The sequence below is a fragment of the Sorex araneus genome, chromosome 2, assembly GCF_027595985.1.
Source record: "Sorex araneus isolate mSorAra2 chromosome 2, mSorAra2.pri, whole genome shotgun sequence".
Taxonomy (NCBI): domain Eukaryota; kingdom Metazoa; phylum Chordata; class Mammalia; order Eulipotyphla; family Soricidae; genus Sorex; species Sorex araneus.
The window spans coordinates 225,516,421-225,530,759 of NC_073303.1; the positions used below are offsets into that span (position 1 = coordinate 225,516,421).

At 52.7% G+C, this 14,339-nt stretch overlaps 1 protein-coding gene and 1 pseudogene across 1 annotated transcript in view; one reads left to right on the top strand and one right to left on the bottom strand.

Moving 5' to 3' along the window:
* Nucleotides 1-9,959, bottom strand: part of ACVR1B (activin A receptor type 1B) — a 43,657-nt gene extending 33,698 nt beyond the window's left edge. The window contains exon 1 of the mRNA XM_055126516.1: nucleotides 9,785-9,959. Coding sequence (XP_054982491.1) covers nucleotides 9,785-9,875 — 91 coding nt within the window. The 5' untranslated portion in view covers nucleotides 9,876-9,959. The remainder of the gene's footprint in view (nucleotides 1-9,784) is intronic.
* Nucleotides 9,960-12,092: 2,133 nt separating this feature from the next.
* Nucleotides 12,093-14,044, top strand: LOC101540179 (actin, clone 302-like; annotated as a pseudogene).
* The last annotated feature ends 295 nt before the right edge of the window (nucleotides 14,045-14,339 follow it).

A 14,339-nucleotide genomic window follows, 5' to 3' on the forward strand; every position in this document is an offset into this window, starting at 1 on the left:
CCTGTGCATCACCAGGTGTGACCCAAAAAGCAAAAATAAATAAATAAATAAAATAAAATTCTTCGCAGCAATGGAAAACAAATTATCAAATGCTTCTTTTCAAGCAGGTCCAACTCTGGGGGGGGGGGAACTCCAAACAATAATAATGAGTTTTTTTGTTTGTATGTAATCAAAGTAAAGAGAAAGTAAAGTGAAATTTACAAACTACAAAGGCGGGGTGGGGGGCTGGGGGGCGGTGGGGTGGGTGGTTGGGAGGTTTACTGTGGTTCTTGGTGGTGGAATATATGCACTGGTGAAGGGACGGGTGTTCGAGCATTATGTAACTGAGACTTAAGCCTGAAAGCTTTGTAAACTTTCAACATGGTGATTCAATAAAAATAAATTAAAATAAATAAAATTCTTTAGCATTCTTGAGTGACTGGTATAAAAATTTATATTGAAGAGATAACAAAATGACAACAGGTCAGAAATAGAATTCTCTAAGACTGCTGAGAGGATAGGATAAAATAATCTAATTAAACAAATTAACTACTTAAAATATGTAAGGTTCTGTCATAAGACAATGTCATATGAAAACCTTAGAGATCAGTCCCTGGGGACCAGAGAGATAGTAGCATGGGTGGGGCACTTGCCTTCCACGCAGCAGATCCAGGCTCGATCCCGTGCACCCTCTAATGGTCCCCAAGCCCGCCAGGGGCGACGCCTGGGCGTGAGCACAGCCAGTGTGGCTTCCCCCCAAACCCAAACAAAACAAACCCAGTTTCTGGCATTCGTTTGTAGAGCGGGAAAGCAGGAGGACAGACGACTCTAATGAACATGAGCCTCTACACAGCAGCAAGACCCAGAGAGAAAGGCAGAGACAACCACGGGGGCAGAGCAGGAGCGCGAAGTGCTAAGGCACTCTGGCTCCCGGTAACCAGAGAGGTACAAGGACACCAAGGGCCCTGAGAGCCGAGGACAGAGGGAGATGAAGGCACGGGCGGCTGGTGGTGACGCCAGGCAGGATCTGGAGTTGACCCTTGGGCCCACCAGGTGTCTGCCTGTTAGCGCCAGCGGTGGGCTGTGGGACAGTGGCAGATGCAGGCAGAGGCTGGTTAGAAGTGCCACAATGATCACCATAGCACGGAAGTCGTTAGCGTATAGGGGACAGAGCACGGGCTTTAAAGTCACAGCGGCCTCGGCCTAGTGCCTAACAACTTTATGCCCAGGTTTTAAATATTTAGTTTGGGGATACATCCTTCAGAAGGCAGTTTCGGACATAGCTTGTTAGTTTTGCCATTCACGACCCCTTTTGCCCAAGAAACACAAAACTGGCAAATGCAGCCTGAAGCTTGTAGGGTCATCACGCAGCTGAGTTTGAATCTACTTTTTGTTGTTAAGCATTCAGAAATGAGGTCCGAGCAAGACAGCAGCTAGGGAGCTTGCCTTGTACCCGGCCAAACCGGGTTCGGCCTCCCTGCTGCCCGCCAGGAGTGTGGGTCCCGGGAGCAGAGCTGGGAGCAAACCCCCCCCAGCATCGCGGGCTGTGGCCCCAAATCCAGAATCAAGCGACCAAACGAGAAGCATCCGGAAACATTTCACTCCAGCCACCTTTTCCACAACACCCCCCGCCATCTGGGGTGTTCCCGCCCCAGTACAAGACTCGAGGGCACGAGCAGTAGTTTTCTATACAGGTCAGTCCTCAGGAAGAAAAAGGCTGAAAGCCACTGACACGGGTGGAGCGATGACCCACACGTGCTCAACACAGCAAGAGAAAATAAACACTCAGCAAGTCAGACGCCTTATTACTGCCGTCCCAGCGAACGAGAAAGGCCTGAATTCCTCATAGTTCTGTGGTTGTTCCAACAGGCAGAAGAAAAGCCAACAGGCATGTTACACTGCTGAAGAGCAAGGAAGGATCTCCTCTCTCTCTCCCTCTCTCTCCCCCCCACACCCCAACACACAGCCTGGTCCTGGGTACTAGAAATAAACTCGGACCGGGGAGAGAGCTCAGAGGTAAGCTCGTGCTTTGCACACAGGAGGCCTGGGCTCAACCTGCCAATGCACAATACTCTGAGCACTGCCAGGAGAGACACCCCCAAGCTTAGGGTTGGGATTAGGTGTGGCCCAGCCCTTCTCTCAAGAACAAACAGTTTGAATCTGATACAGTCTTAGGGATGACAGCATAGAATGTAATATACGAATGGACACCAAGAGACAGCAACATGTAGCTCTGAAGCAAGGCGAGTTGTTCTCTTAAAAACGTTTCAACTCCCTGACCCTCAGCTCAAACATCACAGCCATCTTAAAAAAAAATCACTCCTCTCTAAAGCATCCACAGTCTCCTTTCTCTAACACCCAGCACACAGTGTCCAGGTAAAACTGACAGCAAGAGATGAAAAGTCACACGTGGTCAAGAATGTTCTCACAGGCAAGCTCCACCACCAGGCTGTCCGGGCCCCGGTCACAAGGACCTGCAAACCTGTCTGGGGCTGTTTCTCCTACGCCCCTCGACTGCTCTCTTTCTCCTCACATCATCATCTGACTCACCACACGCACACAGTTTTTAAAACAACATCTATTTATTATCTCCCAGTTACTGTAGGTCAAAGTCCACAGCAGGAATGCGTTAGCCGGGGCTGCCCTCTCAGGCCCAGTGGGCACTGTTCAAACCCACGGGCGGCAGGTGGAGCCCATCACATGCAGGAGGAGAGCTAAGGGCCTCAGATGCGTCCTTACTGGCAGCCGGGGGCCACGCGGGCCACACAGGGCAAAACTCGGGGGTCACTCCTGGTGGCGCTTACGGGACCGAATGGGATGCTGAGATTGAACCTAGGTTGGCCACATGCAAGACAGGCGCCCTACTGAGGGTAGGTAAGAGAGAAGAGACCAGTCAAACGGTAACAGCTGGAATGATCACGCTGGACAGGACCTGAGGGTTAAAAGTAGGCAAAGGAACATTCTGGACAACTCTTTAGTATCAATATTGCAAACGACAATGCCCAAAAGGAAGAGCGAGAAAGCAAGAGAGAAAGGAGAAGAAAAGCGCAAGTGCCTGCCACAGAGGCAGGCAGGGAGTGGGGGTGATGGGAGGAGCCTGGGGACACTGGTGTTGGGAAACGTACACTGGTGGACGGATGGGGTTGGAACACGGTATGACTGAAATCCAATCATGAACAGCTTTGTAAGGGTCTATCTCACAGTGATTCAATAAAATAGTTAAAAACAAAAAACGACGTGCCTATCTGTTCTGTTAGCACTCTGGCCACCACCCGTGTCCACCCTGAATCGAGAGCATTCTCAGCAGGACCGTGACTTCTGCACGGAGAGGACTGTTTCTAAAGGCCTGCCTTGCTTAGCGCAGGGCCACCAGAGCAGTCCTCCTATCTGAAGGTCAACAGGTTTGGGACCTCAATTACCCTGAAAATGCCTTCATAGGAGCAGCATGCTTAACTGAGTGCCTGGGAGATGGTATGTGTACGCCAGGGCTGGGGGCAGAGATGAACGGCTTCCTATTTTCTTTCTTCTGTCACTATCTCACCTGCAAGAAGGTACGCTTCACAGGGGGCATTTGTGTCTCCCTTTGTTTACTCTGGACTTTTCAGCACCTCCAACAGCGTGAGGCACATGGAAGTAATTCGATAAATATGAAGAAATCTTCAGATCACCACAGAATGGTATTCAATATGTATATGCAGGTAAGTTTAGTTTAGCTGGAGACTGGGTATGGGACTTCTAACTATGTATTACAAGTCCAGCTCTGTGAAAACATCTAGGACCCCTGAAATTCTATGTGGTTTCAGTACAGCTTTAACAAAACACAGTTGATCCTCATTATTCATGGGTTTCTTCTCCCTTAATTTGCTTACTTGCTAAAATTCATTTGTAACCCCCAAATCAATCTTCTCGGTGTTTTCATGGTCATTTGCAGATATGCACAGGGTGGTAAAAAATTTGAGTCAACCAAGGCATTTGTTCCACGTGTAGTCACAGTTGCGACATCACGCCTTACTGCGGTCTCCTACTAGCAGTAGTGCCCTTTCCACGGTGTGTTTAACGCTAGGCTTTGCATCACTCTATCTTTTGCTGGTGGCACAAACCAGTCCCCAGAGTGATGCAGGAGTTCTAGCCCTTATTCCTAAACTCAAGAAGGCAGTGATGTACTTCCCAGAAAGAATACGGTGAGGGGCTGGAGCGACTGTACAGCAGGAAGGGCGTTTTCCTTGTACGCCAACCTAGGTCCGATCCCTGACTTCCCACGTGATCCCCCAAGCATTCCTGAGTGCAGAGCCAGTAACCCCAGAGCATCACCAGATATGACCCAGAAAGGAGAGGGAGAGGGAGAGGGAGAGGGAGAGGGAGAGAGAGAGAGAGAGAGAGAGAGAGAAAGAGAATATACAGCGATGAGATGTTACATGCAGGCCGTTCAAGTGCAGTATTAGGGCATCAGCGATCGCAGTGAATAGGCATCTTTAAATGGAAACACAGATAAAACACGGCACTGTGTTGAGTGCTCACAGGCACCTCACCTGTATCATCCTTCGGAGCAATGGCCCAGAAGTCACTCATTCCAGTGTTCACGTCCGTTTCCTGAACACAACCACCAGAAGCCAGGCCTGGCCTGGCCGGGCCCCACCTCGAGCTCAGGCCAGACACTCAGCTGCCCACACTCTAGCACATCACCCTGGTTAATTTCCTCACACAGCATTCATGGCTGCTAATTGGGTTCACTTATTTTCAGCCTAGACCACCGCAATTTTAAGTTCTGTGACAGTTGAGGATTTTTGTCCATCTAGTTTTCTGTTCATTCCCATGCCAAGAACCATTCTAGGCACACATCCAACCAAATTTAAAAATTGCCTATATGTAATTGTGTAAATTTTAGGGCAATACTTTAAAGGGAAAGGCAGTTACCTTCATTATATTAAGCTCAAAATATTTAGCAAGAAAAGCGCAGGCTTAAGGCTTCAGTGGAAAGGGGAAAATCCTCAGGAAGCCCCGAGCTGTGGACAGAGGCTCTGTCGCCGACACCCTGGGCAGGTAGGGTTACCTGCAGTGGAAACTTCACAGCTCAGCCCCGCTCAGGCAACCCAAGATTCGGGGAAAGATACATTCGGAAATGGTATTTCAGCTGGTGTTACATGCACAGGGGGTGGCAAAGCCCGCAAGCAGGGAACATGCAAGAGCAGAGATGATGCAACGCAGGTCAGGTGCCCAAACTTATTTAACCTAATGGCCCCTTTTCAGGAAAAAATTAAAAACCTCAGCAACCCCTTAGAAATCTCTCTCTTTTAAGCCAACAAACCGAACGCCTTGGCCCGGTCACACTCAAGGCTACCAGTAAGCTCCCCGGAGCGGCGGCACCCACTTTGGGAAATTACAGTGGGCGAAACCCTGTCGGGGACAGCACTGGAGGAGAGCAACGCCAAGGGCAGGGAGGTGCTCTAGCCTGGCCAAAGGGAGGTGCGGGGGCGAGGGTTCCAGGGACCCTGAATCCAAGCTGTTTCTTAAGTACCCTCCTGGGTTCTCCCCCTTACACACACACACACACACACGCGCACACACACACACACGCACGCACGCACGCACGCACGCACGCACGCACGCACGCACGCACGCGCAATGGGTCCCTGCAGCACTTGTAGCATTAGAAGGATGGCTGAGAAAGAGGGCTCTGGAAGGATTTCCTTTTAGAAATACTAGCTGAGAGGCGGACTGGAGAGATAGCAGAGGCAGGGCACTTGTCTTGTACCCAGCTGACCAGGATTCAATCCCTGGCACCCCACATGCTGCCCTGAGCCCCTCCAGGAGTGATCCCTCAGTGCAGAGCCAGGAGTAAGCCCTGAGTACTGCTGGGTATGACCCTACAACCAAAAAGAAATAACAAATAAAATAAATAATGAGAAAAAATGAGCTAAGACCCTCTGTTATCAACCTCTATGCTTACATGTAAGAATTCAAGACGAAGAGGCACGATTCCAGAATTAATGTTCCCTGCTGCTCTGAGCAAAAACTAAACAGAAAACAAGGATTTCAAATTTAAAGTAAGAGTCACTTCGGTATTCTAATTTAACCTTCAAAAATAAAGATCTAAAGCACCCCGAACTGAGAATTCCGTTCCACCTCGACACCCTGTACTCCTGAGTTATGAGAACAGACTGCAACGCAATTCAACTCCTGTTCCAAAACGCAACAAGCCACTTCAACAGGACTTGCTGAAGGAAGCAATGTGCCTCATCATCTCCTCGTTTACTGATTTATATTTTGGTAGCAAGGTTGCAATTAGCTCACCGGTAGAGAATAAACCTATTTATAACACAGCGGTCCACCTGAAAGACACAATCATCTAAAAAGGTTTTTGAAGGAAAATGAAGTGCAGCTTTTTTTCTGTACCGACGATAGATTCCCAAGGTCCTTCCTGATGAAGTCCTCAGCCTAACCTTCCTGTGCTCACACAGCCACTACTCCGGCCACCTCTCAGCCTCCATGTTCTTACGTAACATTTACATAGTGCCATAAACATACCCAGAATTGCATAAGAATTAAAGCATTGCCAAACCAATAAAGCCGTAAAGCAGGTCACTCCCTCGGACCATCTTTGATTAGCACAGGTATGCGGTCCCCTGCGAACCAGCCACAGGCCTGTCAGCAGACAGACCTCGGCTAAAGGAAATCTGAACCAGCCTACAAAAATGTACAAACGGAGACAGTGAGCGCAGCAGTGCTTAATTAAGCATGTGGTGTTTCTGTCAATCTTAAGAATATGTTTTTCTGCCCTATAAGATAAAAAGTAACCCAACATGGTTGTTCACTGAAGTCAGAAACTGTGTCTAAAAATACCTCCTAGCCAACTGGCTATCAGTAAGTCAGTCTCCCGAATGTCTCAATAAGAGCTACACAGACCGATTCCCGACTGGCCCCAGGTTGCACTGAGGCGGTCAGAGAAAGGTTAAGCGATTTGTTCAAGGACAACCAGTAGAGAGCGAAGTTCAGAGGCTAGAAACCGGCTTCCTCCTTCTACCTGGCGCTAACTTTTAGCAAGAGTAGCCATTTTATTATGCTTTAATCACATTCTTTTCAGCTCTTTCTAATGAAACGAACGCAAAGTTCTCCTTCCCTAGGAGAGTTCACTCTCACTGTACTTCAAACCCACGTCCACTCAACAAGAGTTAACCTAAAATCCGATTTTATCTATTCATAAAAAAAAAAATTAAATGTGCCTACTGAAGCCTCAAATGTCCCCCTTTTTGCTTTTGTAGTAATATATGAGTGGCATGTTCTGCGACTAATCAACTTTACATTTTTAAATACTAATGTAAAAATTCCAGAGCTAGGCCTTAAAAAAAAAAAAAAAACCACATGGTTTACCTATCAAATGAGTGAAATGCTTATAACCTGAAACTCATTCTCCTTCTCATGGGCTTTCACTCATTCTTAGCCAAATTACAGTTAATTCACAAATAAACAGAAGCACCTGGCCATTAGAGTGTGTCCAAGTACGCAGCACCCTGGTTCCTCCAGCCCACCTTGGGGAATGCCATAAAGGAACAGCGGAGGAGGAAAGCAATCAACTTCTTGTTATCCCAGTCTGTTTTCCCAGAAGTGACGTTTTACTTGAGGCCTTTTGCAACAGTGGTCTCTGTAGCATGCACTATTGGCAACTAGATGTGTCCCAGGGAAAAAAAAAATGTACTGTCTGGCCAAGAAGTTTAAAGGCCTTCGAAAATGTTTGCTGGACACACAACCTAATTTCCAATTTACCAAAAAAAGAAAATAACTTGCTATGATGCCCATCTATCTTTACCCCAGCAAACATTCATTTTAGGAAGGTTAGGGAAAAAAAAACAAACCAACAACTCTACCCCATTCATAACCAGTTGGATTATCATTTATTAGCATCCTTAACCAGGCTCACTACAAGAAAAACCCCACAGCCTACCTCAAATCAACAGGGAAATGGCTGTGCAAATTATAAGCATAGATATAGAAATACAGATATGGTATGTATATATTAGGCATGTATCGGGGGCAGGATAAAAATTCCTATAGAAAGAACATAAGGATTTATTGATACACATATAAAATGAGAAACGTGGAGGCTGTCTCCTTACTTAAACCCCACTAAAGGAATAACATTGTTACACATTCCAGAAACAGCCCACAATGAGGCCGGGCAAACAAGATTCATGAAAGCCATGAGCTTACCACAAATGTCAGGCTGTGTTCACACACCTTCACCATGTTTACCAGGGCCCCCAGCACCCCCTGCCCTTGCCACGGAGCAGAGACACCCCCGAGCACAGACCCCGGGAGCAGCCTCACAGGAGCATTTGCCCGTGAACAAAGACCCCCGCGACACCGCTGGGAACCGGCATCAGGGCTGCAGCTTCGTGAACTTGCTTTGGAGACCCCGAAGTGCGGTGGTGCCTCTCCGTGATTTGGCCCTGGTTTACGGAAGCCCGAACCCACCGAAGCAAACATCAGAGCCGGGGAGGCGGGGAGCCCCAGGACACACACGCTCCCGCTCCCACGGCTGGAAGGTTCGGGGGTTGCAGAGCAGTCCAAGCGGCGGGCATCGATCGGGCAAGGCGGGGCAAAGACCATCCCGATCGCCTCTGCCGGACCCACCCGTGGGTCAATAATCACCTCCAGGGAATGACCAAAAAGGGCCTTCATCGGCGAAGCCCAAGGCCAAATCACGTTGGAGACGCGACTCTCCAATATTTGAGGCTTTCACCTGCTCGTCTCAGCACCGCCCCCCCACCCCCCCAGCCTCGGCATCAGGCACCAACGCGCCGGGCAGAGGGTCCCACAAACATGAACACCCTTCCCCCCGCCCCCGCGCCGCCCCCAGCTCCAAGGTGCGAAGGGAGCGCCGGGCGCGGGGGCGGGAAGGTGAGGGGAGCGCGCGGTGGGGGCAGGGCGGCGAGCAGGCCGGGCCCGGGGCCGCGGGGTGGGATCTCGCCGCCCTCCCGGGCGCTGGAGGCGGGTCCAGGCATCCTCGGAGGGCTGCAATGAATGGGCCCCCGCGGGGGGTGGGGGCGGCGGGCCGGCGAGCAAACACACCTAGCCGCCGAGGAGCCGAGCCCGAGCGCGGCTGCCCAGGGTCGGAGCGTCTCCCGGGCCCCGCGCCCCCCGCCGCGGGGCCTGCGCGTCCCACCTAGCGCCGAGCAGCGCCCGCCGCGCGCCCGGGCGCGGGCTGGGGGCGGGGGGCGACCCCGCGCAACTCCAGGCGCGGCGCGGAGGGGACGCGGGGCTCCCCTGGCCGCGACAGGAGGGGGGGAGAAAGGCACCGGGGCAGGGAGCCGGGGGAAAGGTTAGAGACCCCCCTGCCCCTGCCAGCTGCGCTACGCAACGGCACCTCGGAAAAGCGAGGACCCCCCCCCAATCGCCCGAGCCCCACTATCTTGGCGGGAGAAAAAGGAGCCCCCCCCTCCAGGAGCATCTAGAGGGAAGGAACGAAGACCCCCGCCCCGCCCCGCCCCTGGATGTGCAGAGGGGCAGAAAGCCGGGCTCTGGGGTCCTCCGGGGAGGAAGCCCGCACGCTCCCCACCGAGCACGGGGGGCCGGGGGGCTGCGAGCGCGACCCCCGGGAGCCCTCCCGGGTCGGGCTCCGCGGGGAGGGGGGCTCGGCCGGCCCCGGGGCCCGGCGGGAGCGCCGCCGCGGGTCACCCCGGCTCCTCCGCGCCCCCCGCCCGGCCATATTGTGCGCGTGGGGAGGGGGCGCGCTGCCGTCCGGGGGCCGCGGCTCGCGGCCTCGCCCTCGCCCGGCCCCCCGCATCCCGGCCCCCGCCCCGGGACTCACCCTGGATCCCCCGGGGCCCGGCCCCGCCGCTGCCAGCGAGCAGGAGGACAACAAGGGGGAAGAAGGAGGAGGCTCCGGCCGACTCCGCCATAGTAACCGCCGCCGCCGCCGCAGCCCAGCAGCGCCCAGCGCGCGCGCGCGCCCCCGGCGCCTCCCCTCCTCCCGCCGCTCCCGCCTCCCTGCCTCCGCCCGGCGCCCGCACGTGCGCTCCCGGCGGAGCCGGCGCCGCCGCCGCCGCGCGCGCCCCCGAAGGGCGGGGCCGGGCGCGCGCGCGGCGCCTGCCTTAAAGGGGAGTGTCCCTGTTAAAGGGGCGGGAGGGCGGCCGCCGCGCCGCGGCCGGCCCCAGGCGTGGGGGCCCGGCCGCAGCCTCCGCCCGCCGCCCCGCACCCCGCGCCGCGCTCGGGTACCTCTGCGCCCCGACGCCTCGCCCCCGTGTCGAAGGTGCTCCGCGCGCCGCACGTGCTCCCGGCGTTCGTTCCCCGCAGCCCTGCTGCCGGGTCTCCAGCCCCCGTCGGGAGAACCCCGGGAGCCCGCCCGCCCGGGTACCCCGCACCCCGCCGCCCCCAGCACACAGCAACCTGTGCGACCCGCTGCTCTAGCGCCCCTGGGCAGAGCGTTGCGAGCGGTTCCCTCGGGAGCAGACTCGGTCCGAGAGGGTGCTGCGGGAGGCGCCGAGCTCTGCGGGCGGTAGAAGGAAGCCTTTGGAAGAACAGCCGGCCCGTGTGGTCTCAAGGCTCGGTGTGATGTAGGGTATACCGGGTGCGATTCAGCAGGTCGTCAAGGACCGAATGCGGGCAGGGGCTGGAGCTCAGAGGTAGAGCACTTGTCTTTGTGAGGACCTGGGTTTGATCCCTGGCACTAGAAGCAAAAAGAATCTGTGAGTTCAATCAAAAGAATGAGTTCAAAATGTACCTGCGCGAATTGGTGGCGGAGAACCGGCTCCCCAGCAAAGGAACAAAGAGATGGGGGCCATAGACTGATGGTCAAAACGGCCCATTTAATGCGAGCTGTTAGTGAAGAACATCTGAGGGGTTCAAGGCATGGGGCCGCACATAGGTGGGATTGTGTGATTCATCCTTTACAAGAGGCACTTCTCTTTGGGGGGATTAACTCAAGGAGACATTCTGTCTCCTAGGGGCTAGAGAGAGAGATTCATCCAGGGGCAAGAAGCGTTATATTGCTTTTCTCTTCCCCTAGCTACTAGTAAATATTAAACAATTAAGTTTACTTCTTATTAATACTGGCAGTTATTTGGATAAACACAGTAAGAGTCATAGATTCCAAAACTTAGTTCTCCGGGTTCTGAGGACAAGCCTGCTGGCCTTTACCGTAAATCCCAGACTAAGTCCTCAAGCTGGTTCAGCTTGTCCTTCCCCATGGGGGTCCTGTCTCCTAAGTCAAAACGGTTTGCATCAAGACTGTGCTTTTGTGCTTTCTAGACTGTTCCACTTCGATGCCAGGGTATCTTCGCCACTTGCCCTGGGTCTATCCAAGTCCAACAGTGAGGACCTCCCTTTTGGGGGTGTTAGGGACTATGCAACTGAAGCATGAGTTAAGCAATCCCAGGAGTAGATATAATTCAGAGCAAATCAGCTCCCAAATATTAGGAGCATAGCATTTACAGTCTTTCTGTGTTTCAGCAAAGAACATTGCTCTATAGTTAAATTCTGAAAAGGTTATAGAGGAAATAGAAAAGCAAGCCACACCATCATGAAATCCCGTTGATCGTCGAATTGCTTGAGCGGTCTCAGTAACCTCTCCATTCGTCCTATCCCTGAGATTTTAGAAACCTACTCGGCCTTCCCAAGAAAAGCAAGTAATTTACTAAAAATACAAAGTCCAGAGTTACCAGGAGGTCTGACTTATAAGTAACCAAGACTGACTTGGGGAATTGTGACAATGAGAGGTAAAGCACAAAGGAAAGGTTAAAGATAAACTCGGGGGATTAGGGTTGCTCGAAAGAGCACTGTAAGTTGCTCTGGAGGGAGGAAAAGGTGCAATTCACTGATGAAGCCTAAAACACTTAGGGTTAATATTCAACAGGAATTCATGTGGGACAAATATTTATGGAAAAGGCTAACTGTTGCACATTTATCAGGATAAAATGCTAGGAAGTGAAGTAGCAATAGTAGAAGACTTAAATGATCATCCATCCAAATAATGAAGCTTTATTTAAAAATTATTTATAAAAAATTTACAACCCTTGGGGGCTGGAGCAATAGCACAGTGGGTGGGCATTTGCCTTGCATGAGGCTGACCCGGGTTCAATTCCCAGCATCCCATATGGTTCCCTGAGCACTGCCAGGAGTTAATTCCTGAGTGTATGAGCCAGGAGTAACCCCTGTGCATCGCTGGGTGTGACCCAAAAAGTAAAAAAAAAAAAAAGAAATACAACCCTAGCCAGCTGAGACGGCCTCCAGAGCATGAGCCCTGCCTGTCGCCTTCCTCACTTCAGCGCTCCACAATGCTCCCACCCACCATAGATGATGAAATCAGTATCGCTGAGCTCGTGCTTCCCAGTGGTTCCAGTATGTGCAAGGCTGGCTTAATGGGGGACAAAGCCCCCCCCAGTGGTTTCTTCCCCTCCATGGTGGGGTGCTGACAGCACCAGCTCTAGGATGTGAGGTGGGCACGGACGGGCCAGGAGGACGTGGGCAACGGGGCCCAGAGCAAGAGTGGCATCCTGACGCTCAAGTACCCGCCGAGCACAGCATCGTCACCTACTGGGTCAACAGGGAGACGATCTGGCACCACACCTTCTACAAGAGCTGTGCGTGGCCCCGAGGAGCACCCCACGCTGCTGACGAGGCCCCCCTGAGCCCCAAGGCCGACCGTGAGGAGATGACCCAGATCGTGTTCGAGACCTGCACCCCCCCAGCTGTGCTGTCCCTGGATGCCTCTGGCTGCGTCATGGGTACGGAAACAGACTCCGGTGACGGGGTGCCCCACACGGTGCCCACCTAGGATGAGGGCTACGCACTGCCCCCTACCATCCTGGGTCTGAACTTGGCCAGCCGCCACCTGACCGAAGACCTCATCACGGTCCTCATGGGGCACAGCTTCAGCCTCACCACCTCGGCTGAGTGGGAGATCATGGGCGACATCAAGGAGAACTTGTGCTACGTGGCGCTGGACTTTGAGTGGGAGATGGCCACGGCGGCCTCCTTGTCCTCCCTGGAGGAGAGCTGCTCACAGCCAGGTGATCACCATCAGCCATGAGCGCTTCTGCTGCCCGAGATGCTGTTTCCGCTCTCCTTTCTGGGCAAGGAGTCCTGTGGCATCCATGAGACGGCCTTCAGTTCCATCATAAACTGTGACATGGACATGCGGAAGGCCCTGTGTGCTGAAACGGTGCCCTCTGGCAGCACCAGCATGTACTCCGGCGTTGCCTACAGGATGCAGAAGGAGACCATTGCCCTGGCCCCCGCACCATGAAGATCAAGATCATGGCGCCTCTGGAGCACAAGTACTCGGTGTGGATGGGGCCTCCACCCTGGCCTCGCTGTCCACCCTCCAGGAGATGTGGATCAGCAAGCAGGGGTATGATGAGTCTGGCTCGTCCATCGTCCACCACAAAGGCTTCTAGGCAGACTGCAACTCTGCTGCGCCATGCCCTTTTTTGACAATACCTAACTAGCTCAGAAACCGAGATGAGATTGGTATGGCTTGATTCATCATTGTTTGGGCCCCCCCACCCCGCCTTTTTTGTTTCTGTTTTGACACTTGACTCAGGATTTAAAAAATGGAATGGTGACGGTGAGAGTCACCAGAGCATCCCCAAGTTCAATGGTGTGACCGGGACTGGATTGTGCATTGTTCTTTAGCAGTCATCCCAGAGGCCCTTGATGCATAGTTTAAGGAATCTCCTGCCTTTTCCATGGCCTCCCCATAGTCCCTAAGAGCCAGAGAGCCAGAGAACATCACTGTTATGTAAATTATGTGATCCAAATTTTAAAAAAATCTTTGCCTTAGTGGGGCTGTCGTGATAGCGCAGCGGGTAGGGCATTTGCCTTGTACGCAGCCGACCCAGGTTCGAATCTCAGCATCCCATATGGTTCCCCGAGCACCGCCAGGAATGATGCCTGAGTGCATGAGCCAGGAGTAACCCCTGTGCATCACTGGGTGTGACCCAAAAAGGAAAAAATATCTTTGCCTTAGTGCTTGTTCCTGTGTTCCATTTTATTTGGACTGGTCACTGCTGTGGCCCCTTTTTGTCCCCCTACTTGGACGAAGGTTTTGTGCCCCCTGGAGGGCAGGGTGGAGGTGTGCTAGTCAGGGGCTCCCCGCACACGGCCAAGGGCAGTTCAATAAGGTGCACCCGAAGAACCGCAAAAAATCAAAAGATAGAATAAAAAATTAACAACCCAAGAAAATGTTCATGTGATATTGTTCAATGGAAGGCAAACTATTAAAGTAGTTGCCATATTCTTTCAATTTTCTTTGTCCAGTCACTGTATCACTGTCATCCCATTGTTCATCGATTTACTCGAGCGGGCACCAGTAACGTCTCTATTACACTCCGTCCTGAGATTTTAGCAGCCTCTCCTTACTCATT